The sequence below is a fragment of the Vicugna pacos genome, chromosome 5, assembly GCF_048564905.1.
Source record: "Vicugna pacos chromosome 5, VicPac4, whole genome shotgun sequence".
In the NCBI taxonomy this organism is placed as follows: Eukaryota; Metazoa; Chordata; class Mammalia; order Artiodactyla; family Camelidae; genus Vicugna; species Vicugna pacos.
The window spans coordinates 14223063-14249775 of NC_132991.1; the positions used below are offsets into that span (position 1 = coordinate 14223063).

Genomic DNA, 26713 nt, shown 5'->3' on the forward strand with positions numbered 1-26713 from the left:
ACTTGAAGCCAATCAGGAATGCTACGCAGAAGACTTTCTCTCATCAGCAAAGAGCCAATGCCAAACCTGGGTGTGTCAAACTCACAGCCATGGCAGGGGAGCCATCAGAGGCAGGCTGCAAGCCACTTCACAGCACTTTTGATTATAAGCCTTCCTTTCAGGCTCAAAAACTCTCTGGCATTGGGCACACATGGGAAGGGCTTCTGCATCCAAGTCTGAAGATTCAAGGAAAGTTCTACTCAAGACTGGGGAAAAGAAATGTTAGACTAAAAAGTGTTGAAGCCAGTGAAAGCGTATTGGACTTGCTACTGAACTGGGCCTAAAGTCTTTGAAGAGCTTTCAATATCACTTGAAAAGCTGTATTGGTAGTTCTCAATTCTGACTGTGCATCTGAAACACCCGCAGGCTTTTATAAAAAGCATAGATGTTTAGTCTCCATCTTGGACTTAAAGACTTGGAATTTCCTGGATTGTCTTCAAGGCATCTGACTTTCCAGGAGCTCTGTTTCTACATGGGTTTCATCCCTCTTGTCTGCTTGCAGATTTCACTGCTAACCTGCATATTTCTCTCTCCTGCATTGTGGATTTCACTCATTCCATGGGTTGGTTCCCACTGGCCCACCAGCATGCCTTAATGTCACCTGCCTTTCAATAGAGCTCCTATGGTGTGTCTCTCTTTAGCCATGACACTCTCCCATCTTGGCTCCACTTAACACAGGTAAATGTAGAAACGCTGTCTGTCTTCACGTTGTCTCCATGTCCTTACCTTTCCACCCACTCAATCAGAAACTGTTGTTATCAAGCTTTTTTTAACCTATTCCTTACCAGAGCCAGTGAGGATTTCTGTGTTTCATCTTTCTTACTTTCCTCGTGGCATTTGACAAGGCTGCCCTTGAAACACCTTCTTCTTTAGGCTTCTATGACACCGCACCTTTCTGATTTCCTTCATATCTCACTAGCTACCATTCGTTTTCCATTCTCACTGGTCGGCTCTTCTTCCTCTTCAGGACCTCCAATGCAGGGGCATCCAGGGCTCTGTCCTACGCCCCCTTAAGGCCCACATTTACGCTTACTTCTGATATGGCCTCATTAAATCTTATGACGTAGAATGTCATCTATATGCTGATGACTCTCAAATCCATATCCTTAGCCCTGACCTTTGCCTTGGATATCCAGCTGCCTATCGAACATGGTCACTTGAATGTTTAATAGGCATCTCAACTCAACATGGACACAACAAACTGATCACTGTACATTCCTTTCCCCAAGTCACCTCTCCTCCAAACCTTGCCTCTCTCAAAAATTTGGAACAAACCCATGCTCAGTTGCTAAGGTCAACGACCTAAACGTCACCCCTGGTTCTCATTTTTCTCTTATAGTTCACATCCCATCCTTCAGTAATTCCAGTAAGATTTACTTCTAAAATATATTCTTACTTGATCATCTCTTCCCAGCACAGCACACTGAAACCATACAAATGGAATTCAAATTCTGACTCTCACACCTACTAACTACATGACCTTGGGCAAGTTACCCAACTTGTCTGGGGTTCAGTTTCCTAATCTATAAAATGGGATGACAATAATCATATCTACCCCATGCCACAGGGCAGTTATGAAGATTAAAATAGTGCGTGTGTGTACATGTGCATGTGTGTATATGTGTGAATGTCATCATTATTATTCCCCACTAGTCCACTTGTCCACCGGTATTGGTACCTAGTTCTATTATTTTTATTCCCCGTTAGTCTTAAGTACCCACCCTAGACCATTCCAATACATCAGTCTGGAATCTGAAACAATCCCCTGCCTGATCTTCCTGTCTCTATCTCTGCCCTGCTACGAGCCCACAAATCAGCAAGCGCTGTCTTTCTACAGCACAGGTCAGATCATGTTTCTCCCCTAGTTATAAGTCTCTCATGGCTTCCTTCACCTTTACCATTTTGTTCAAAATCTCTACTGTGACTGTGACCGTGACCTAGAAGGCTTCATAGGGTCTAGCCTCTGTCTACCTCTCTGAATTCATTTTCTTCTAATTTTCAAACCTTATGTCTTATTTCCCAGAACAAAGTTCTTCCTTCTATTCCTCTAAATTTCTACCACCTCTAGGCTTTCACACTTGCAGTCTCTTCTTGCTCTTCGGCCAGATCCTCACACAGCTGTCTCCTATTTTTTATTTACATTATTACCTCCACATGGCCCGGTGTGAGCGGCCATTGTAGGTAAATACCTCTCCCATGCCCATCCCCACACTCTCTACTACTACATCACCTATTTTTTTCTTATTCATTTGTCTATTCATTTGGTATTTTGCTTATTTATTGTTTTATCTAAGTATGCACTTTCTGTCTCCATTTACTGGGGTTAGGGACCATGAGAATTGATCAAATCCCAGTGTCTAGAATAGCATTTGTCCATAGAAGGTTTTCAGTACATACTGACTGACTACAAATTCAACATATAGTTGAGATTATATGTTGCAGCCAGATTTGAGAATTACTATTTTTAACTACCTCATTTTAAACAGGAGTTCCCGATGAACAAGAATGCTTATGCTGAGCACTTTAATTGTCCTACTTTTATGGAAAGTATAACTGAGCAGAGAAAGCTGTTATTCACTCTAACACATTTAACTGCCATGTTTTCTTGCACAAAATAAATCTTTCCTATAAGATGCCAAGTTCTTCTGACCTTGAGGCTATAGCTAAGGCATCAGCAAGTACCTGAAGGCTCAGAACTCCCAGGTGTCTCAGGCCAGTCCTCCTCTGGGCTACAGTCTGGGAATCAGAGATGCTGTGGGAGTTGAGAGTGAGCAAAGGGATGCCGGAGATTTCCAGCCAGGCGCAAAGTCAGTCAATGCATGGGAGAAAGGGCTGGTTGGTACGTGGGGTAGTGGGGTCTGGAGACAAGCAATCGTGGATTTCAAGGAACATGCCGCGAGCAAACCTAGGACCCGAGGCCACAGCCCAGGAGTAGAGAACAGGGAAAACACAAAGTCAGATCAATGGACTGTGAAGGTCAAGTCTGGGAAGATCCCGTAAATCAATGGTCTGGGATGGGGTGGGAGATAAGTGGTTTTTCAACAGAAGAGCCTGGGATATGGCAGTGCAGGTAGAAATGGTGAGCTTTATTCTGAGCAAGCCGTCTCTGAAACAGCGGCCATGGAAATCTAGACTTTTTAATAAAACAGAAAACACCATATCTAGCACTTAAGAGTTACAGAAATGGACAACTGGCATCCAGATCGCCCAGGTGGTCCTTATGACACAGACATGAAATACACCAAGTGGTTTCTCCACCAGACTTGGGGCCCTAAACAAAAATGAGAATTTATGCCCAGGGGAAACAGTTGCTGGGTGATGAGGGTAAGTAGCCTACTCCTCTTTATGAACAACTGAAAATTACTGAAACCAAGGCACCGAGGAGAGAAAACAACTGCTAAGAGGAGAAAGAAAATGTGTGAAATGTGTGTGTATGTCATTATTATTTTGACTTCTGGCTGGCCCAGGAGTTCTTTTGGGAAGGTAAAGTTCTTATTCAGCAAAATACCTTGATGAGGCCAGGAAATGGTAGGGGTGAGACCAGGGGTGGGGTGCAGAGAGTGATGGAGCTCTGCGTAATAAAATGCTGGGGAGCTTGGCCATGGGAGCATGAGCGGGAGGGAAAGAGCTGGCCATGCCCTATGGCAGGAGGCCAGGAATTGAGAAGGGATGAGTGAGAAATGCCCTGCAGCTGAAGGACTTGGAGGAAAGCACCATCTAAAGACCAAGTGCAAAGCCCTTAGTCTTGGGAGTATCCTGCATGACCACACACCCTGCGTGGGGTTAGCTTTTGGAAAAATTGAGTAAAGTGGATTCTGTTACACATGATATCCCTTCTAAAAGGCAAGGAAAGGGATTGAAAGTTGAGCAGTGTAGGAACTCAGCCCCAGGAATGACTGCAGGACGGAACAGCTCTAGAGTAGGGTTGGGAGCAGACTTTCTTCAGGCTGTGGGATATGGTATTTGGACAATATATACTTAATTCTCAAAGTCAGGGCCTCCTCAGCTTCAATCTAGGCTGTTTTTAAAAATATTGTTGTGATATTAATCAAGTACATAATATTAGAAGTCAGGTCTGTGTCTCCTGTCCTTTTCCATACCTACTTGGGACCTATTTCCGAAGCAGAAATTAAGAAAATCTGTTTTCCATCACCCTGACAACCCTCCTTCTCTGGTTCCTACAACACCAGGGACCAAGAGATTAGGGTACACAAATACGGTTGTTTCAAAAATACACTGATGGAAAATATTTTTTGTTTTTCTAAAATCTTGCTGTATGACATCAAAATTTGCCAAAACTATTTTGAAGCATTATGGTTAATTCACCTGCAATCTTCCAAAAGAGCATTTTTGTTAAAGTGTATAAAATCTATGTGGGGGTCTGTGACCAGCTCTGACTGCAGTCTGTCAAAATGAGCCCTCAGTTTTCCTGCAGTAATTGCCCACTTATGCAAAGGATTCTATACAGAGAGCACAGCTAGTAAATTAAAAAAAATAAAGTAACATAAAATTCATATGAAAATCAGATAATATGTGTGTGTGTGAGAGAGAGGGGGATATGATGTCTTTTTATTGTCTGTTTAAGGAGACAATAGTGAGATTTGGGAGCAAGGAGAGAGTTCACTTACTATTCAGCAAAGAATCTTAGGGAACTAGCAGTGACATTGACTAGGGGACATTAACCTAGAAAATAAAACATTTTTGTAAATTAAAATTGTGGGGCTGAATGACACTTAGAGATATCATCTATTGCATCCAACTAATGCTGGATGCCAGAGTTTTTGCCTGAAGTGTAAAGATCTCTGTGAAAGGAAAAAAATATTGCTTCTCTTTTGCTCAGTGAGGGTTTAAGAAACATTCGCTGCCAAAGATTTTTTTAAAATACCTCTTAGCTTGATGAAATAAAATGTTTTTCACTAAGTTGTCTCAGTAACAATTAGATGAACCAAAAGCAATTCTCACCATAATCATCAATAAAAATAACCATTTAAGTACACGGTGCTAGGGAAATAAGAAATTGTAATATCAAGTCATTCCTACTCTTAAATCCAGTTAATTCACCATCAAGACAAAGCTATGACTTTCTCAAAGCTCTCTGATGGCAACCTCAGTCTCCCTGGAGAAGGCTTTCCCACCTTTCACAGTAACTATCTTAATAACAACAGAAGTGTGAGCCTTTTGCGGGGCTTCAAGGGTGATTCTGGGCCCTTTACCCAAGGGGAACTGCCAGAGGTTCCCTAAGTTTACCTGTTTTCTGCCCTAAGCATGACGACATCACATGCTTAACCTACCTTCAGTCACTCCTGTGTGGAGCAGCTGACGTTTTTCATTCATAGTTGTTGTATTAAACATTACATCCAGATAAATGGGAAAAATGATTTAAGAAAAGGCAGGAGCCTTGGAGTAGGAGGAAGGAAAAGACCACGTGCCAGAGACCGTTGTACAAATATTAACTCATTTAACCCATATTACTTCCCTGGAAGGTAAGTTACTATTATTATCTCCAGTTTTGCAGATGAGGAAATTAGGTTTTCTGTGCCTCTGTTAAGTCTCCCAAGGCTTTAAAACTAGAAAGTAATAGAAGTGGGATTCAAACCAAACTCTGGGAATCTGCCTCCAAAGTCCATGGTATTAACTATTTTGCTTTATTATTGCTGAGGAAATTAAAATAAAAACAGCATGCTCCTACAGACAACGTGGTAGGTTAGGGTTAGGGGCAGGATTGCAGGAACCAACCATAGAAAACAAGATCTCTTGAGGTCTTGTTTCTTGTTTCTTGACTTTACTGAAAGAAGTTCTAAGATTCTGTAGATCCTATGGTGGAGCTACATTTTTAGATATTGGCTAAAAAGCCCCTTGTGCCTAGTTTAAGAAGACGTGAGCTAACCACAGTCCTTGCTTAAAAGTAATGATGTCCCAGTTCTATTATGCAAACAAAATGTATTGAAAGCAGGTAAGCCAACTCATAGAAAAAGACATCTTTGCTAGGTCCTTCAGCATATGAATGAATAAGCGGTTCTTTGAGGCCTGCTGTAAACATTCAGAAATTGACACTTGAAGTGATGTCAACTGGCACTAAGTAATAGATCAGAAGTTTCAAACTGTGTTTGAGGACTGCAATGGTCAGAAAACCTCTTTAAAGCACGCTTTAGCTCAACTTCACCTCTACTTTTACATGTTTTACATGTTAAAATTCCACACAAGCTTTTTTGCTTTTTGAAGAAATAGCTCTATCACCTAAAATTAATTTTTTTTTCACAATTGTTGGTACATCATATTGAATCTTTTGTTTATCCATTCACTCATCTGTTCATTACATTAGGCACTGGGAAAAAAGTGAAATATCACTCATCCTCTCCCTCAAGGAGCTTGCAGTTTTAGGGAAACTGATCCAGTTTGAGGGCTGGATTGAATTAAAAATGAATTATTGTCCTATGTACTCTTTTTAAGGCAATACAATCATAGTTACTAGGTCAAGACTCTCTCAGTGGTTACAGATTTTCACTTTGTGCTCATCACTGACAGAGGAATCACAATGGGAAGCAGCTATTCTCCCAGCTATGTCTGGGAGAATTGAAGAGAGGGAGATTTACACTCACTCAAAAGCAGTGCCAATAAAAGAAGTAGAACACAGTTATTTTTTTGTTAAACTTGTAAAAATGCTTTCCATTTCTTACCTCTAGAGCCTTCAATCTTTCTAGCAGCAATTTGGTCTTTTCTTTCCCCTCATCTGCACTGCTGCCTTCACTCCTCGAATCCTCATCTACCACCATGTGAAGGTCTTCCAAAGCTTCTTTGTGTTTTCTCTCTTCCTCTGACAGCTTTCCCTGAAACAAGAAAGAATTATTGTTTTCAATAATCTCCGCTGAAAAATAAGCAAGAGTCTAAGGCTTAAAAGTTTGGCATTTCCCTACTGTTTCTGCCTTCTTTCCAGGGCTGGAGAAGATTTTGCTAAATAAATTCTGAGTGATGCTTATACTAGTAAGGTCACCACTTCTGAATGCACATGTCCTCCGCCCTGTTTGAGAAGTGACCCAGCCCACAAAGCCATAGGTGGAGTCACGTGGTCAATCCATTTTTATCAGCACCATGGAATTCAGCTGTGCTCTAAACTGGGCAAAAATAAGCCAACCTTGATACCTTGTGAATAGCTTAGCTCCTCAAAATAGGATCATTAAAGTTACTGGACATGTATCCATTTAATTAATTTAAGGGAAAAGAAAATATCACAAAATACTGAAATGATAATGACTTCAGAATTCTAAGCTGAAACTAATTAGTTCCTTCGGTTCGATAATGTAACAGCTTTTAAGGACCCCTTAGTCCCCTTTCTAGTCCTCCAGGATTTGTCATATAGCCTTGAGGCAGACAGGAAATGTTATCTCGTCTTGCCTCCCCTGTTTTTTGGGAGCTCCTCACTCAACCTTGTCTCTGGCAGCTTTTTGAATATTGAGAAGTATTCTTTTGAGCCTAATGATTGGCTCTTGTTTTCAAGGGAAAAAGAAATGTCAAGAGCATATCATATGAGAAAAAAAAATCTCATCCATTTTGTACATGTATCAAGACCCCATGCCACAGAATCAGGCAATAACATTCCATCACACTAGTTAATTCAAGCCACAATGCCGCAGAAATTTGTGTATTAATACAGCTGGTTGTCAACCATGTGGGCTAAATTTGATTATCAATGATGACAGATTTCTTTATATTTAGCACTAAATTAAGATCGCTTGCAAATACAGAGCCACAAGATTTAATTCTTAATTAACCTCTAAGTACTTATAAAATCTCCCAAGAAAAGAATAGCATAAAGGGGGGAAAAACAGATTTTCAAACTGTTCATGAAGGTGCTTTGGAGGTTCCAAAACTGTTTAAATAATAATAATTTATTTTTAAATAATGAAGTATGTAAAAAAGCCTTAATGTACATGCACATAGGTATAAATATATATATGTATAGATATATAAAACACTGTAAACTATACAGATTAACAGATGTTAATCTGTTTCGTATAGATTTCAAGATACAATTTCCCCTTCTTTATATAAATGCACAATTGACTAGGCAGGTGATAGTTCTTTATGAGATCAGGCCTGGGCACGCCCAACCACATACAATGTGCAGGTGTGTCCACTTGCACAGCATGTGTGAGTTCAGCTCAGATACATGACCAGTGAGTTTAAGGTACAGATCCTTGGGCCAGGACAAAAATTCAGGTTATGACTATATTTTTATAGCTTTGATTCTTAAGGTTTGTTCACTCATCAGAGTTTCATTTCCATGATAAAGAACTTCAAATCTGCAGTTACCAGATTAGTTTTGAAATGCAGAGGTCCTTCTACTTTTTAGATTTGGGATCACTCTAATTAAACACTAAACTGTGACTGCAAAGCAAGCTTCTTAAAAAATATCATCTACCTCTATTTCTCTGTATATATATATACAGACACCCTGTAATAACAGGATTCTATAGCTAATTAAAAGAAACAAAGAAAAGCCACTGGTGTGGTGAACTGAAAGTCAAAAGACTTTGGAATATGACAGCTGGATTCCAGATCAACCATTTATCAGCTTGACAGATAATCTTGGGCACACTACTTAATTTCAATAACACTTGGCTTCTTTGTCTCCTAAATGCCAAAATGAGGTTAATGGCCACATATGTAACATACACACATACACAGTCAACTTTCATTATCCGTGGTAGTTATGTTCTATAAAGTTGTCATGAGCATTGAATTAACAAATATTGAATCTTTGCTCCTAGGGGAAATATAGGGTTAGGTTTCTATAGGCCTCTGATTGCAATAGTTTTATCACTAACCAATATATAATCTTGTTTTATGAGCGTTTCTATTTAAAGACACCTTGTTTAATATATACTGTTGATTAATTAGTGTTGAACTTGCAGCCAATGGCACCATAATTCATGCCTGAACAAAGCTTACCTAACACCCATTTTCTCCATAAGGCCCATCAGAGCCCTCTTGCACTTATGAATGCTAGACAGCACTTCAGCACTATGCTCAGGTGCTTTTTTCAACAGGGAAACCACTAACAAAAAGCACAAAGTGTAAAAAAGTGGCACTAAATAAGAGTACAAAAAAGGATACTCATTTTTAGTATGAGAGTTGAAAAAAGAAGACAGGGTGTTGCCTTGGGTGACCTAAGCTGGGAACATGAGTGACTCAAAGTTTTCACCCCTCTGTGGATGTCCATGAATGACCATGAAAGCACTGCAAGTGTTGATTCCCGGGGGTTGCAAATACATTTTAGGGAGAAAGTGAATTCACAAAGTCCAAAATTAATGAGGATCGACTGTACATCCACACACATGCACATTTAAAGTGTCTAGGGCACAGTGCCTAAGTATTATTATATGAAAGGACTGGACACAATTCAAGATAGTATAGATTATATATGAGTATTTAGGTTACATAAAATGCAAGGGTCATTTTATATAAGTTGAAGAAAGGGTGACCAATAATGACTGAGAGATGTGATTTCGTGGAAATGCAACGTGACTTATGCTTTGGTGGGGTGATACCATTTGAACAGATAGAGAGGCACAGGATGGGATATTTAGTCAAAGAGAAAACTGAAACCAAGGCTCTCAGTCAGGAATATATTTTGTCTTTATTGGTTTATGAGGAAACCAGTTTGGTTATAGTGCAGAAAGCATTGAGACGTCATTGAGTAATAGAATCGGAAAGTAAAAGAGAGAAAGGATTCTTGGAAATGAGAAAGAAAAATTCAGATACCATTCATTTATTCATTTTTTTTATCAGAATGTTTATTGGACACAAACTATTGGTCATTTGATGGTCTAGGTGCTGGAAATATGGCAAACAAGACAAAGTCTCCATACTCTATGAATTTGTATTCTAATTATGGGAAACACAATAAACTCCAAGTCAGATCAGTAAGTTGTATGTATAACTGTAGCCAGTGGTATGTTTGGCGACAATGTGAGATATGGTGAAATCAGTGTGAGGCTGTTGAAGGAGGCAGCCACTAAGGCTAAGACCAAATGATGGGAAGGAAGCAGTCATGCAATGGCCTTTGAGAAAAAAAAAATCCAAATAGAAGGAACAGGAAAGCAAATGCCCAGTGCAGGGCTGAGCTTGCCTTGCTTACCAGCTGAGGGAGAGTCCATGTGATGGAGCTTAGTTACTGTAAGAGTAAAAATAGTAGGAAATGAGATCAGAGAGAGAGCTGGACCATGAGGAGCCTTACAAAGCATGGAAAGGGATTTGGGTTCTATTTTAAGTGCAGTGAAGAGGAACTGGAGGCGAAGAAGGGGAGTGATAGGTTCTGATTTACACTTTAGAAACAGCATCCTAACTGCTACAATGCAGAAAGGCTGTGGAGGGAAGGAGCTGGGAGACCAGCTAGGAGACCTTCTAAAGGAAGGAGTAAAAATTAGAAATACTTTGAAAGTATTGGACCAGGAATTACCAAAAGCAGTTCTCAAACTGGATGGTAGGTCAGAAGCCCTGGATTCAAAGCCTTGCTTTTATACTTTTGCCCCTTGCTGGGCAAATCATTTGACTGTTTTAACCCTCCATTTTCCCCAGATGTGGAATCAAATGATTGGACTAAATGTCCCTTGCAGAGTTGAAATTCTAAGAATTCAATTATTTAAGACATAATTTTCAGGAAGGAAATGCTATCAATATGCTCGATGGTGACAGAAACGACAAGAGAACACAAAAAAGATCTCTGCATTTTGTAATAAGAGGGTTGTTAGTGGGGACTTGAGAGCTGTTTGACTCAAGTGTGATGATGGTACCCAAATTGTCAGTGGTTAAGCAAAAAGTGGAAACAGAAAATAGAGACAATTTTCTTAGATGCTTATGTGAAAGAGTGGCAGGGAAGGGAAGGAAATACAAAGAACTATAGCCAAAGGGCATTCAAGAGACAAGTGGAAATCCTGTTTTCAAGATATAGAAAACTGAGTTGTCTGAAGAACTAAAGAGAAGAGGGAGCACAGGAGATAGCAGCAAAGGTGGTAGGAAGGTATGAGAGGAGATCTCCCAAGCAGAGAAGGCAGAGGATGAGGGCTTAATGGAAAAGTCAAAGTTTTTTAATGTGGTTCTGTGCAAAATATCACCTCACAGCTGAATTTTCCAGTTAATATTGCTAAATCATTAGTTAGTGTCTAGCTTGAGTTCTTGAAGAACAGGATTTGAGTGCAAGTAGTTCATTTGAGAAATGCAGAAAACATGAGTAGGGAACCGACTCAGGGAAGGCAGCCATTGAAGGGCATATTACTAAGCAACTGAAGTGAAATCCATGGGAAACTCAGGGAAGTGGGGAAAAACACAGGCTTCAGAATCATCCCACACCAGGGATGAGGGAGCTGGGGCATTTATGCACCAACATGTAAAAATCAATAATTGGAGGCAGTTCCTGGGGTGTCAATTCCCAGCCTGCCACAGGCAGTAAGGTTTGTTTTTTGTATTTCCCACATGAAAGCACCCTTAGATACAGACACTAATAGCTGGAAGATGTGGGAACACTTTGGATGGTTCTGGGGTATGGGCAGGGTACTGTCGATGTCCTCTACAGGTGACTGCTCTGATGTGACACCGCTCAGGAAAGAAAGCCATATCCACATACTCTTCAGGCCAGTCACTGACCTAAAAGCACATTTCATTGTGTTCCAATTCTAAACTGCCCTAAAACACATCCAGCAAGTACTGTAGTTATCTGTCCTATCCTTTTCTTTACTCTTGTCTCCTTAATCCCTTACTAATGAGAGTGTTAGAGTGTAATGTAATACTGAGAAAGAGGACAAATGGAAAGGACATAGTTTAAGTAAGCAGATGAGCAAAAGAAGAAAATAGTGGAGAGAAAGAGGTAGAAGGAAGACCTGAGAGAGCTGGAAATACGGCTATTCCCCATTGAAAGATACACCATTATTTTCAATTTGAGAAAGGTCAGCAGTTGAATTTAGATTATGCTCAAAAAAGCATGACTGTATTCTAAAAATTTAAGTATATGTATTCTATCCACACATAGATTATCATTTCAATCAGAAATTTTAGTTCTTTTGCTACTTAATCACCTGTGATTTACCTGGTAAAAAGAGAGCAAGACAGAGGTCAGAAACATTTAGTTTTAAATAAAATACATTCTCCTTATAAACCTCTAACAGAAAAACAAGAAAAATGAGCCAAATCCACTCCTAAGGATGCCAGACTGTGAACAGAGTAAGTTGATTCCAGAGGTGAACTGCTTTCATGTCTCCATTCTTTATGGACTTTAATCAGCAGTGAATTCTATAAAAGTGAGGCCACCACACAAACAACTTTCACTCCCCACATATTTCATATATGGTTGAGCCCATAAGCTTGTTGGCCTGAACAAATACCAGCTGGTATGCAGGGAGCTAAAGATTTAGAAGCTCAGTTAGCATCCAAGGGTTTAAATCAAACTTTGCCTTGTCGGTACATAAAGCAATCCTTGGAGCTATAAGTTTCTCTAAGTGGTTACTAGGGCAATGATTCACCTTAGGGGAAGCCCTCATCTTTTGTTCTCAAGTAGTCAGCATCACCAGGCCTTTGTAAAATAATATCAATCAACACAAAGGTCTAGGTTGCATCAGCTCAGTTCAGACAGATGAGAGAGCCCAAGGCACTCAGTTAGTCCAGAGAGCAGGCAGGATTGCCCCTCACTGATGGCCAGCTACTATTCAGTCAAAAACATTATGGAGGAAAGTGACCACCCAAGATGTGTTTTATTCATCTCCTGGCCCCCAGGTCCCCCAAGCCTAGCACAGTGGGATTCAGGGAAGGTTTCAGAAGGTCACCTTACTTTTAAACTAATTAATTAATCCATCCATCCTAAAAATATTTACTGAGCAGCCTTTATGTGCCAGGCATTGTGGAAGATGCCTGGGCACAAAGGTGAACAAAAACACACATGGAGCCTCTCTCAAGGAGCTTTGAGTCATGGGGAAAGAGACAGTAATCAAAACGTCACAAGTGAATGTAAACTAACACTGTGATGTGTGCTTTGAAAGAATTTCCAGATGCTTAAAAAAAAATCAATACTAGCAGGATGCAAGAGAGGTCAGGAAAGCAAATGCCCATGGTTAACATCATGTGAGTTAACCAGGAAGTGACCATGAGGTGGGAGGATGGGATGGCAATTCACAGGTCAAGGAATGTTGCCTTTACCCTAATGGCATTGGGAAGGCATTGACTCTGTGTGTGTGTGTGTGTGTGTGTGTGTGTTGGGGGAGCTGAGATGGTAAGATCTGTGTTCTGCAATAGCTCTCAGGTGCAGTATGGAGGACAGGTTGGAAGGAGGCTAACATAGATGTGGGCAAAATAAGATGCCACTGCAATCATCTAAGTAGGAGTTGACTGAACCATGATTAAAATGACAATCTTACAAAATGAGACCTCATAGTTTGTAAATAATCTTGTTATTTTGATTCTTTAGTAAGCAGTTACTCCAACAATAACAAATAACATTTTCTTAGGTCATTGTTGTTCAGAGAGTGGGCCAACAGCCACTGGCATCAGTTAATGCAGTTGGGGGAGGCAAGAAGTGTTGCTTGTTAAAAATGCAGACACCCTGGCCAACTCTGGCCCTAGTGAATTACAGCCTCTAGGAGTGGGGCCAGGGATCTGTAATTTTAGAGAACACCCCTGGTAATTCTAATTTATGCCAAAGTTTAAGAGCCTCTAGACAAGGATGCTCCAGCATGGAACATAAATCATTTTTACTTTAGATAGCTTTTGAGGTTGCCCATTTGATTTAATTCTTACAATTAATATGGAGAATAAAGAGATAATTAATCACCTAAGTCAATACCCACTGGAGAATAAAGGTGGGTAGTAGCTATGAATAGTATACTGGGACAGAAGGTGTAAGCCAGGCACCCTGGGACATATTCATTCATAGCTTGTTAAACCCTTCTTCAGTAATAGATGTCAGATGTCGACCTACCATAGAAACTACTCTACATTAGTATGATGAGAGACCCTTGAGAAATTTCTATTGAGTTCTGAGACTCCAGTGCCCACTATGTTATATTTGTTCCCTTTCTCAGAAGCAGATGACGTTAACAGTTTGTAACTACTTTCAATAGCTTCTACAGCTATTGACAATACAGTTCAAGGAGAGGTTCTATGCCCAGTATGGGAAGAAAACAACTTCCCTGCTCGAGAGGCCTTCCTAATTTAAAAATAATGCTTGCCTGTCCTTTGGGTTTATTTATTTTTTAAATAGGAGAAATCTATCTATCAGTGTCCTAAGTGAGGTAGAAAAGCGACAAGTGATTGTGACAATGAGCTCACAATTTCTCTAGCAAGAAAAGTAACGAAAGAAGTTTAAACATTCTTGCCCTCCCCAGCTGGCTTTCAGCCTTGCTGAGTGTATGTGGTTGCCTGGTTGCTGGTGTACAGGTTTGATCTCAATATAGTGGCCCTGCTGTCTTCCACCCCATCACTGGGGGAGTGACACCGGGTCTGAGCCCAGGACTGTGAGGATAATTAAAGAGCCCAAATTATGGCAAAAGGAGAAGGCAGTGTGTGTCACACGAGGACCTATCTTGGCATTTCATCTGAGAGGATAAAGCGAGTCAGCCTCACCTGTGTTTCTTGAGGTCCATCAAGTTCCAACGCACTGTGATCTAGTCTTATCCAGGGCAGGAACAAAGAGCCCTTTTAGTTTTAGAACAAGTAGAAATAAGAAATCTACATTCCAGTCCTAGCTCTGCCACTTAACCAGCTGTGTGATTTTAGTCAAGTCACATAACTTCTCTGTCCCTCAATTTCCTCATCTGTGAATAAAATGAACAGAAATAGACTAACTCAAAGGTCCCTTATAGCTCTAAATTTCTACAATTTTGATCATCTGTAAAAACTCAATTTAGAAGAATACATATTTAAACCCTATGGAAGTTCAGGGATTTTAATAGAGAATGCCATTAAAGTTAGATCTACCCAGAAGTTACCTCGCCTGATAAAATCCCTGTGCTTCTTTTCCAGAGTGTCTCTCTCTCCCTTGGAAAAAAACTTTAAAAAAAAATTTATTTTTTAAAAATCTTTTTTAAGCTGTGTACTTCTCTTGGACCCTAGGAAAGAAGTCACCTAATCCACTCTTTGCATTTGTAGCATTTCATTCCCTCCCTGTAAGAAACGAAAGGCCAGGTGAGTAGTGATTAAGGGAGAGTTTAGAGAAAGATTCTTGTAACACTCATAGGAAATCATGCTCAACACAAATCCTCTCTGTAAAAAGAGCATTTGCTTATGGGAGGAATAATTTCAAGTATCTTCTGGTTGCAAGGCGGGTTTTTTTGTTTTTTATTTTTAAAAAGAAATTCACTCATCTCTCTATTTTTATTATTTTTAACTCTGATGACCAACACAGAAGCCAACATATAGAAACACTGCATGAATGGTAATCACAGTTATACTGTGTTCCAGCTCATGTATTCTTTTTCTGATGGGAACTTCCCTTATCTTCAGCACTGAAAAGAAAGAAAGAAGGAAGGAAGGAGGGAAGGAAGGAAGGAAGGAAGGAAGGAAGGAAGGAAGGAAGGAAGGAAGGAAGGAAGGAAGGTGGCAGAATGAAACCATGGAAATACGAGAAACAACCAACTCTCCAATTTTGGGAAGCTAGTCAGTCATAGAAGTTGGAACAAAATTTTTTCATTCTGGATACCCAACCATGTGTTAAATTTGCCTACTAATTGATAGTAAAAATATAGAAAGCTCTAATTTAGGACTGATCAAATAAGGCAGTGACTTGGATGATGTGAGCATGAAATAGTATGTTCTTTCCAGAACATGAAAGATGAATAAATGACATCTAATAGTTGTAAACACCTCAGAGTTAAACAAGATCACCTCATGCATACCATTTTATACACACACAGCCATGAGGACACAGGGAAAACATTCTGGATCCCCTTCACAAATAAGAAAACAGGCTCAGATAGGTTATTAAGCATCCTGTTAACAGTAAGTGGCAGAGCCAGAATTTAATTACAGTTGTGACTTCAAGCAGCCTGCTCTTTCCACAGACCCAGTTATTTCTTTCGGACTTTCCCGTGCACCTATAGGTTTATCCTTACTGCTAATTCTATCTGAGAATCTGTGATCTTTATCCAACCGTAATCCACGCTGCTGACAGCATCTCTCTTAAGGCTTTCAGGCCATTTCTCCAGGGAGTGGGTGATTTTATCAGAGATGTCAGGTCTGGCCTCAGATGACTATCAGCACATAGGTTTAACAAACCACTACTCCTTCCCTAGTTAATGATGATTCAATTAGTTCAAAACAGAAACACACACCATAACACAAGCTAAATGGAAATGTAGAGGCCAGCCGTCTGGCTGACAATCGCCCCAGTGAGCCCTGGTGGCTTCAGCTTCTGTGATTTATTTACTCATTTGTTGTCTGGTGGTGGGGAGGGTGCACAGAAGATATTGTCACTTTAGATACAGCACTTTGCCAAATACCAAAACAACCTTCCCAGGGATCGCTAGCAGCTTTTGTTCAGGACTAGCATACTAAATTTCAAAGAGGGGAAAGCAGCGTCAGATAAATCACAGGATTTTAAAAGAACATCCCAATTTGTTCACAGTTTAACATTACTACTGTCAGGCAAAACATATAAAACTCTTCTTTTTCATCCCTGGATTTGACTTACACAGTGAACTAAGCACATAGTAAAATCCCCAAGATTAAATGTGTGTGATGGATAAGGGAAAAAGTGTTTTCTTTATGTCTCTAATATGAACCACGACCACTGGCGTATCAATTCACATCTACTCCACATCATTCTTCACTCAAAACACTCCTTAGTATTGCCGGCTATCTTCCATATTGAACAGCTCTGTGAAGTTACATTAATAAATTTTCAGATGATGCTTTCATTGCCTGTTTCATCTATCAGCAACATTTATTTCCTTACGAAAAAAAAAAGGTTCAATTCTAAAGACATTTTAAAGGGAAACTCTACCATGGTATAGGATGGTGTGAAAAAGTGAGCTGTAATTTTCATGAAAGGTGTGCTCCAGGTGGTTTGGCATCTAAAAAAATTAGCAACAGAAATCATGTCCCTATAGCCTGTTGTCTGAATGCAACCCGAGCAGAAAGAAACCAGAAATGGAAAGAATGTTATGTAGATGGGGAATTTCAGTGCTTAGTGGTTACACTTAAATACTTGGACGTCATTAAAAACAATTCACAAGTTAATGTCAAAATTTGCACTCAAATTCAATCTCCCTCTTCTGTCGCCTCTCCCCCACTACCCCTAATTTCTGAAACAAAAAACAGGACTGGGGAGTTAGGAAGCCTCCAGAGGGAAGGCGAGCTTGTGGGCTAATCTAGGGCATGGCATAATGAACTGATAATTCAGTCATTGACTAGTCAGTGGTGGGCGGGTGCCTGTGTAAAACTCATGTCTCTATATACACCTACAACAACCGTATATCTTAGATTCCTGGACAGCATTTTAATTTAAAGTAAATGTAAGCAATTTAAAACTTTCTATCTCACTGTCCCCATAAATACACATTGTCAGATGACCACTGTATCCAAATTTTTGTTTCAGAAAATACAGTCAATACTGTGTGTATATATATATATTTATATATATACACATATATACACTATATATTATATATGAAACATGTATATTAATGTTTTATGTCTACATACACATAAATATGTATATTAATGTTTTATGTATATATAATATATATAGACAATTGCTGGCAGAAAAATATGTATCTTCTGAGTTTGTTAAACTGAACTGAATTGGGAAGTCTCTGCTTTAAGTGTTCAAATTCTTTAAGTGTTCAAACATAATAATAATATTATAAAAAGTAATAATATTATTATTAGAACAACACAATAGTTCATATACAGAAGCAAACTTATTATTCCAAATTCAGTAAATGGATGTTGTATGTTGTTTACCAGGTCCCAGTTACAATGTTAGACTCCCAGGGGCTAGAATGTTTTATACATCATACCCCCATCACCACACACTGCACAACACAGAAGGCACTCCATGAACGTCCAATGTTGTCGTATATGATGACGCTGAATGAGGGATACTGTTACCCTGATTCACCTCTGATGACACTGTCATCAGCTTAATGCTGAGGTACTTAAATATTCTTAAGTACTTTTCAACAGAAAACTATTTTTAAGTCACTATTTCTCTATCAGAATCATAAAGCAATGGACTGGTAGACTATTTGCATAGAAGGTAAAAACACCATTACAATGATCTTCACTCCAAGAAAATGAGATTTTGCATGTTTATCCTTTAAGGGACACCCCCACCACATGCATCTCACACAGAAGCACATCACCTTTTAAGCCATATAACTGTCTATCCTAAAGCGCCCTGGGAATTCCTGGAGACTCACAGACACATTCCTAATTATTCCTCCCACCTTCCTCCTTCCTGGGGTTACCTATAAGAAAAGCTCTAATGAGGTGCATTAGTTGTACTTTTGAAAGTCGGAGATAGATTATCTAGTTAATTCTCTTGAGGGCTCATGTCAGAACAGAGAGAAGCTTCACTTATTTGCACCTAAATGGAACTTAAGGATAAACTGAGAATATTACATTTTTTCTACTACAATTAACATAATACCTGCTCTCTCTAGTCAGGCAAAACTCAGTGCACAACATAGGGCCCAATTGTTTGAAGACTATACTGCAAAAATTTCACCAGCAATGTTGTCCTAGTGTGCTTTTTGACATTAAAACTATTATTTTTATCCTTAACTCCTGAAAGTGGCAGAAAGCTATCACCTGAGGTGTTTCTTTGTCATTGAGTGGGATGTAAATCCTGACAAACTGCTCACAGCCACAATGGGTATAGAGAGACAAAGAGCTATTTGGTGAAGACACCTGCAACCCTGCCAGATGACTCATCTTGGTAAGAGAAGAAAGGAAATTCAGATAAATTAGCAAGAAATAAGCATGATCCCAAAAGACAATTAGAAAAGTCAGAATACATATATATATGTGTGTGTGTGTGTGTGTCCATATAAATAACAAATATATTCATATATATAACATGTATGTTCATATATAAATATATTCATATATACAACATACATGTTCACATATAACACATATATTCATATATATAACATATATTCATATATATATGAAAAGTAATCTAAATGTGCACTGAAAAACCTGAGTAAGCATTTTCTCCAAGCAAATCTTTGTACTTGAAGAATAATGAACTGGCCAAGTTGTGATTCCTGAGACAAAAGGCTCTCCCAAAGGTTTCCCAACTTATTCCAATAAACAGTCATCTAGATCCCACCCATGGTCATCTCAGTGCTAAGCAACTTTCTGTTGCCACAGGGAGGGAGGGAATACAAAACTGAGCTGATTTCTTGTCTCAGGTCTGCCCCTCATCGGCAGAGCAGCCTTGATAAAGCCTCTCGGCTATCTGTGACATTGCTTCCCCACGTGCAAAATGAGGTGGCTGGATACTGGAGGTAACTTTCCTCCTTCTCAGCACCTGAGACTTGCTAACTCTCCTGTTCACCACATAGTGATGGACCTTTGTGGGCCACACTACAACTCCTACCTTAGAAAACTGTGGATAACAGAGACCGGCTACCTTGTGCAGAGCAACATTACAGTGAACAGCTGGTAAAAATGGGCTATGCTCTCGGCTACCCTAATGCATTATAAGATGATCCAACCCCTTCCAGGCAGCTCTGGTCTCCAAGCTACCAGATGATCCCTGTATTGACTTTTCTCATCACTGAAAACACTAGTCCTGAAGCACTTTGGCTATAATTCTTGCTGCACAGTAAGGATAAAGGCCAGTTTTTGCCATCTCTCAGCCTATCAAACTCACCTGGCTTCGTGTGCCCAGAACGATCCCAGACGCTAGTCAAAGAGTCACAAGCAATTACGGTTCAGGCCACTCTGGAAACTCAGCTCCAAATGGAAGGTTTAAAACTCATTGGGCTGAGAGGGGTTTGAGGAATTCACTGTGAAAAGTCAGCCCTGGGGCCTAGCTGCCCACAGTCTCTCTGCCAAGTTTATAAGCGTGCTTCCAGGGCCTGCCTTGCATTATGTCAAGCAGAAAGTCTTAGTTTGGTAATTCTCTAAAACTTGCTAATTGTTAGAATTTCATAAAAGGCAAACAGGCCTCAAGCTCAGTTAACAGGTAACACTAATTAGGGTAAATTTAGATTCTTGTCTTTTTTCCTTTGTGTCCATAATTCCCTCCTATTTACTTATGCAAGTGAAACTAATTTCCATTTCCAGCAAGGGCTTCCTACCAGCAGGGTTCTCCTTAACACTTCTGCCTCCTCAGACATCTCCACCAGTTCTCACTCCATCCAGGCTGGCATCTCTGAACTGGGTCCACCTCGTCCTCCAGTCATTTTCCTGAGTGACCCCCTGACCACCCTGTTTCACGTCCTCAGGGTCTCCTAACGTCCTGGGCAGTCTTCTGACCCCCGACTGCCTCCTAAGTCCTGAACTCACTACCAACCCATGGGCTGAATATAGCTGAGAGCAAAGTCTCTAACGCCCTCAGAGGTTAAGTAAATCCTCAAATGTTATACAGATTGTGAGCGGCTCAGCCAGGATCTGGACCAAGCTGTTGGCGCCTAAAGTCTCTAAGCAAATCCATAATCCTCTGATTCATCTCACCAGAAGTCCCCACAATCCTCTGCTGTATCTCACCCGAATACCCACAATCCTCTGCTGTACCTCACCCTCCCGCCCGCAATCCTCTGCTGTACCTCACCCGCCCGCCTGCAATCCACTGCTGTACCTCACCCGAACGCCCACAATCCTGCTGTACCTCACCCTGCTGTACCTCACGCCTGCGATCCTCTGCTGGACCTCACCTGAACACCCAGAATCGTTGCGGTATCTCAGGTCTCTCATCAGAGTACCCGTAAAACAAAAAGGACCTTTCAATTTATCGGAATTTTAGTGTCTTTCAAGGATCAGTTCAACTCCTACCTTCCCCAGAAGCTCAACAAACTTCCTAAACATAAGGCAGCAGGTTGGCTACTTTGAGGGAAATGCTGGTGGTTAATGAGAACAAGACCCTGGCTGTAGGGACCTCTATCATCATGAGCAAGAAAGAAAACATACTCAGCTGACTCTGAACGCCTTGTAGTGCAGTGGTTCTCAACCCAGACTGCACGTTAGAATCGATCTGTGGCGATTTAAAAAGTCCTTGTGCCCAAACCACACCCCAGATCAATGAAATCAGAATCCTTGGGATGAAACCAGGACATTGCAAACTTTTAAAATTCTCCAAATGACTCCAAGGCACAGCCAAATATGAGAACCACTAGTGCAGAATGTAATTAATGCTACCCCTGCAAGACTGTAGGACTGGGAATCAAAAGTCCAAGTCCGCTGTGGCCTGACACTGGATGACACTCATAGAGTCAACTGCCTCTGTGAAACTCGATTTCTTCATCTGTAAAGTGAACTTGAACTTATGCCCTTCCTATTTTGAATGGTTAATATGAGGATCAAATGAGATGAGGCTGTGAAAAGTGTAAGCTGTAAAACACTAATTATTATTGGAGGAATTTTCACCACTGATCCTCCAATGGTGATGTTCAGATGCTCAGGAGAGAAGAGGTGATAAAAATGCATACAGAATAAAAAAATATAAGAATGACTGGATTAGAAAAATTAAATATAATGACTCAAGAGAAATGCCTAATTCATATCTTAAGAAAGTATTTACAAGTTACTTTGCAAATGAAATTAAAAAAGGTTATAGGAGGACACTTAACAGTGGGATTGTTTTCAGATCATCACTGATAATTAGAGTAGAAGCTTACTAATTCAGGCTTAGGTATAAGCTTGGCTTTAATGGGGAAAAATGAATTTATTGTGCTACTTTATTAATTCAGTGTAGACACAAAATTTACTGGGCTGGGGTGACAAACCTACCAAACAGAACCCGTTCAGAAAAACATATTTTGATCAGTTTACAAAACAATGGAATCATCATGAGGTACAAGAGCTATCTATCTGGCTATTCATTTACAAAGATCGGTGAAGAATATAAGCCATTATAAGACCCCAACTCAATGCGCTTGCTGCAAAATTTCTTTGAACTTGTCAGTTAGACGCCAGGTGGATTCCACAGAAGGGCTTCAGTAAATGGCACCAGGATAGTGTGCCAGGCCCTTAACAGTTGTATATGATAGTACCAGCCTGAGGTCTGCTCCCTGGGAGTATGAGGGCTGGAGGACAAAGAGGAGCACTGGTTTCTCTCTTTTTCTGTATGCAGATGGCACTTGGTAAACCACAGACATGATGGCTGTTACTGGTAAATTGCTTTGCCGGCTTTCTCTTCACTTCTGTATCCCTATGCTACTTTCTGATCCCTCTCTCCCCTGGCACCCTTGTCCAAGGTAAAGTCTCACCCAGACTCGATCAACTTAGAGGATTATAAGTTCCTAAATTACTTTTGGAAAATTCTTTTCCTGTCTCTTTCCCCTCCAAATCCCAAGTTCTAAATTCCATTTTTTTTCTGAGATGAGTTGATAGAGCAAGGTCTGCAGATTTAACTATACACCCTAACCTGTGAATAACCTTTCCTTAAGAGTGTATCTTCTTGATTCCTTATTTCTTACATGGAATAATGCTCTAAGGGATGGAATTTCAGGAAAACATATCTAAGTGAGAAAATATTGGTAGTTGGGGTTTGGGAAGACAAGGTTGTATGATGGGAGAAGATACCATCAAAAGTGCTGGTCTTGTCTGGGGACCTGACCCGGGTTTAGCCCCCTGAAATGTTCACATTTCTCATAGTTTCATCACCTTCTCTTATGCTGAACCTTAAGGGTTTTAACAGCTTCTGCGGTGCTAGCAGCTAGGGTAGGCTAGAGTGAGGCAGGGTAAGAGGAAGCACTTGGCTATGTGAAGAGAAAAAACAGATGAGTAAATAGACAGGGCTAATAATAATTATAGCTCCCATTTGTTGATTACTGCACATGCTTTATGCATATTATCATACACTATCTCCAACTGTTGGATGAAATCTTATCTGAGGAAGCACTGAAAACAGTAACCCTTCCATTTAGCTTTATCATACCCATTATGGAGAAGAGAAAAATGAGACTCAGGTGGATTAAGTTACCCAGAATGACAAAACTAACTGAGTGAGAAAAAGAGGATCTGCTTCCTGGCTGGTCTGATCCTGAAACTTTTTCTTCCCGAAATTCCCCGTCACACATCCTCCAACCATAATCCCTTTTATGTGTGGTCTCTGGAAAGTGAGGGGCTGCTGAGAGCTCACGGCATTCTTTATAACCATCTAGAACTTTCCTTTTCTCAGCTTGCTTCCTCCTTTCATGAATCTGAATTAGCACTTTCACAGGGGAAAGAAATACAGAGCAAACAACAAGTTCATGCTGTACAGTGCAGGGAACTATATTCGATATCTTGTAGTAACTTATGGTGAAAAAGAATACGAAAATGAATATATGTATGTTCATGTATGAGTGAAGAATTGTGTACACTGGAAATTGACACAACACTGTAAACTGACTATACTTCAATAAATACATATATACAAAAAAAAGCAAGGAAAACTAAAAAATAAATGACAGTAAGTAAAATAAAGCAGCAGAAAAAAAAAAGAAATACAGAGTACTGTTGGCGCCTATATCTGAATGAGTGGCCAACAGACTGACATGGGGTAGGGGGTGGGGGGGCTGACATGTGTTCATCACTATCTCCACCCTTCCAGAGCCTGAGGGATTTACAAAGCCCAGTGAGTGAGGGTGAATCCTCTACCTTTGGGCCCTGGCACAGCTGGCATGGACCAAGTGAACTGAGATTAGAGAACCTCTTCTTCCAGACAAGAGCAAAAGTATGAGTTCTCAGAAGGAAAATGATCACTGAAGTCCCATTGACCTACATCCCCCACACCCTCTAAGTCACACTTCCTTATGCATCTTTGCCCTACACTTCTCACGGAGTTAAGCTGGCAAGGAAAGAGCCTTACCATCCTGGTGTTGATGGGTTCAACTGTCTAGTGACATAATAGAATCCCTGGGGGAAATGTTTAAACCTACCAGGGCCCAGGCTCAGCTGCTGGGGACTTTGTGGAGCTGTTCTGGGTTGGGGCACGTGTAGGTTGAGAACCTGATCATAATCTAATCCCTCATTTTATAGTTAGTCCTGAAGAAGACCCCTTTCTGGCAGATGGCTGCTTTCTCCAAGCCTGCAATAAGGCTCCGGCTCAGGGACAAACTTCTCAATCCACAAGGGCGGTGGTTCTATCTCCTGAGATGTGCCTATCAGGTCAATGGACACGTGAATCCTGCAGTGGCTTAATGGCAGACAGCAGACCCCTGGCCAGACCATTTTCCTCTCACCCTATACCCGGCGATTTCTCTTCATCACCATGCCACATTGGGTTGTGCAGACAAAAATCAATAAGGACAATATAGCTGAAAGGTTACAGTATAAGAGAGATCTCAGTAGTAAAAGGCTATTTTTTTCCCTCTCCTAGCAGGCAATTTCCATTTCTTTCTTAATGATTTCCTAATTCCAACACGTCCATCCCCCCCCCCCACAATTTTATCTTTATTTCATAAAGGATTGATATGCTAAGAACTAAAAAATAAAAAGGGAAAAAGAAAAGAGAATTTTAGTTTCACAGCCTCTGGTGAGTTAAGAAAATAGGATCAAAGTTCAAGGATTGACATCATCATGATTTTGTTCTGCTCAAATTCATTTGTTTCCTGAGAGGAAAAAATAACTGATACGCCTGGTTAATACTGTTAAAGTATCGGCCCAAGGCACATATTTACTGCAGGGCAGCATCTTTCGGTCTCCATCCACAGAACCTCCCGACCCAAGACTCCATTTGGGTTTTGCAAAACAAAGTCTGGTCCTCTGCTGAGATGAGCTGAGGAAAGTGTCTCGTGTTCACTGGCAATAACCAGGTCACCTCTAAGAAGAGATGATGCTTTTTTAGGGCATGGTTTTATTCACAGGTGACATTTGTTTGGACAGAGAGATCATACTCTGCTTTTACTTGGTAAGAGTTCAGTTTTGGGTTGATACATCTAACAGGAAAAGTATTTGGGTCTGAGCACATAATTTAGCTAGAAATTGAGAATGAAAAAGTAGAATCACAACCTACTAAACACGAGATTTAAAATCCCCCAGAAGAATGTAGGTAACTATTTAAACTTGTAGTGATATTACTAAAACTTTTTTATTCCTATCAAAGTATTTAATACGGCTCTGGAATTACAGTGGTGAATATTCTCCTTAGTGTGCTGACAGGCTGCACCTAAATGAGGTTGTTTTGAAAACTTCTGGAATTCTGGAAAATATTTCTGTAGGGTGTAAAATCATAAATCCATCTTAGTGCTTTCAAAGAGAAAAGGAATATTTTATGAAGGACAATGTTTTTGGCTGTGCTGAATCTCATCACTTTGGCTTTTAGAAATTCTGCCTCCTTTATTGAAACTCATTATATGAATAGAGGATGTTGCTTAAAACAAACAAAAAGAGGAAGGAAGGAAACTTCCTCAAGGAACAGATTGAGCCCTTTAAAACTTAACACACAATAAAAATGCTCCCTTTATTACCATTACCTACTTCAGCAGCAATTCAAAGTTCACAGCAATTCAGAGAAAAGGCCAAATTCCTTAAAGCAGAATCAAAGGCACTTGAGACTTCCTGAGATTACAGGGCCCAGACACAAATAAAAGCACTGAATAAAAATATTTCCCATCCCATTGTGTTTTAGAATTTTGTAAATACCCGTGTAAGGGCTTAGCCACTCTCTCAACAGACAGCTCCGTAGAATTTTAGATCATTTATCCCAAATGGTTTGCACCCACCGAAAGTGCTCACTGCTGGCCTACGGATTTGCGTTTGTTTACCACGTTTTGTTTTAGGTTAAAGAAAAGGAAAAGAACACCTTTGCGAATCACTTGTACGAATTACGATCAAGCTCTTGGAAGAGTTCTAAAGAGCTCCATTCTCTTGGCTAATTAATCGCCACGGGACCTGCTGGAACAGGTACTGAGGGTAAAAGGATTGGTACAGATTCAGTAGACATGCATACAGCATGCACTGGACTCAGATCTGGGCTCTGAACGTCAACTCTATTTTCTCCTTTGCAAAAGGAGGTAGCAGGGGTGGTGGACTGGATGGGTTTTGAAGTACCTCACTGGTTCCCAACCCAGCTATGGACCACAGCAATGAAAAAGACCCATCCAACTCAGAAATGACAAAATAAGGCAGATCATTCTAAGTCAGAAGATATAAGGAGGTGCCCGGATAGCTAAATCTGTTATGGTTCCCTAAGGTGATTCTGATACTCAGCCAGGAAACAGAATCAGGAACCTTGTCGCTTCTGAAAATCATAAACAGTAGTGTTGCCTCGCATATGTACATATGTTCATGAAACAGAAATGCTATTACGTTAGAAGTTGGAAAATTCACACTTTAAATATACTAGGACTATTACTATTTTAAAAAGCTTTCCTAGAAAAGCACCTTTTATAAATGCTTATGTAATGTAATTTTTCAACCCTAACTTTTCTTTCTAGTGCATTTACATTTTTCAATTTGCTTCAAGTACACAAGTCATTACAGGGAAAAAAGGCGAAATAAACAACAATAAAAAAATTCCTACTCCCAATAA

General features: G+C 40.2%; 1 protein-coding gene across 12 annotated transcripts in view; it reads right to left on the reverse strand.

Moving 5' to 3' along the window:
* NCKAP5 (NCK associated protein 5) overlaps positions 1-26713 on the reverse strand; it is a 912592-nt gene that overhangs the window by 260298 nt on the left and 625581 nt on the right. For all 12 annotated transcript variants that reach the window (XR_012072522.1, XM_072960866.1, XM_072960868.1 and 9 more), the window contains one exon: positions 6717-6866. Coding sequence is in view for 11 of the 12 variants with exons in the window: in XM_072960866.1 (XP_072816967.1) it covers positions 6717-6866 (150 nt within the window). In the remaining variant the exon portion in view is untranslated. The remainder of the gene's footprint in view (positions 1-6716; positions 6867-26713) is intronic.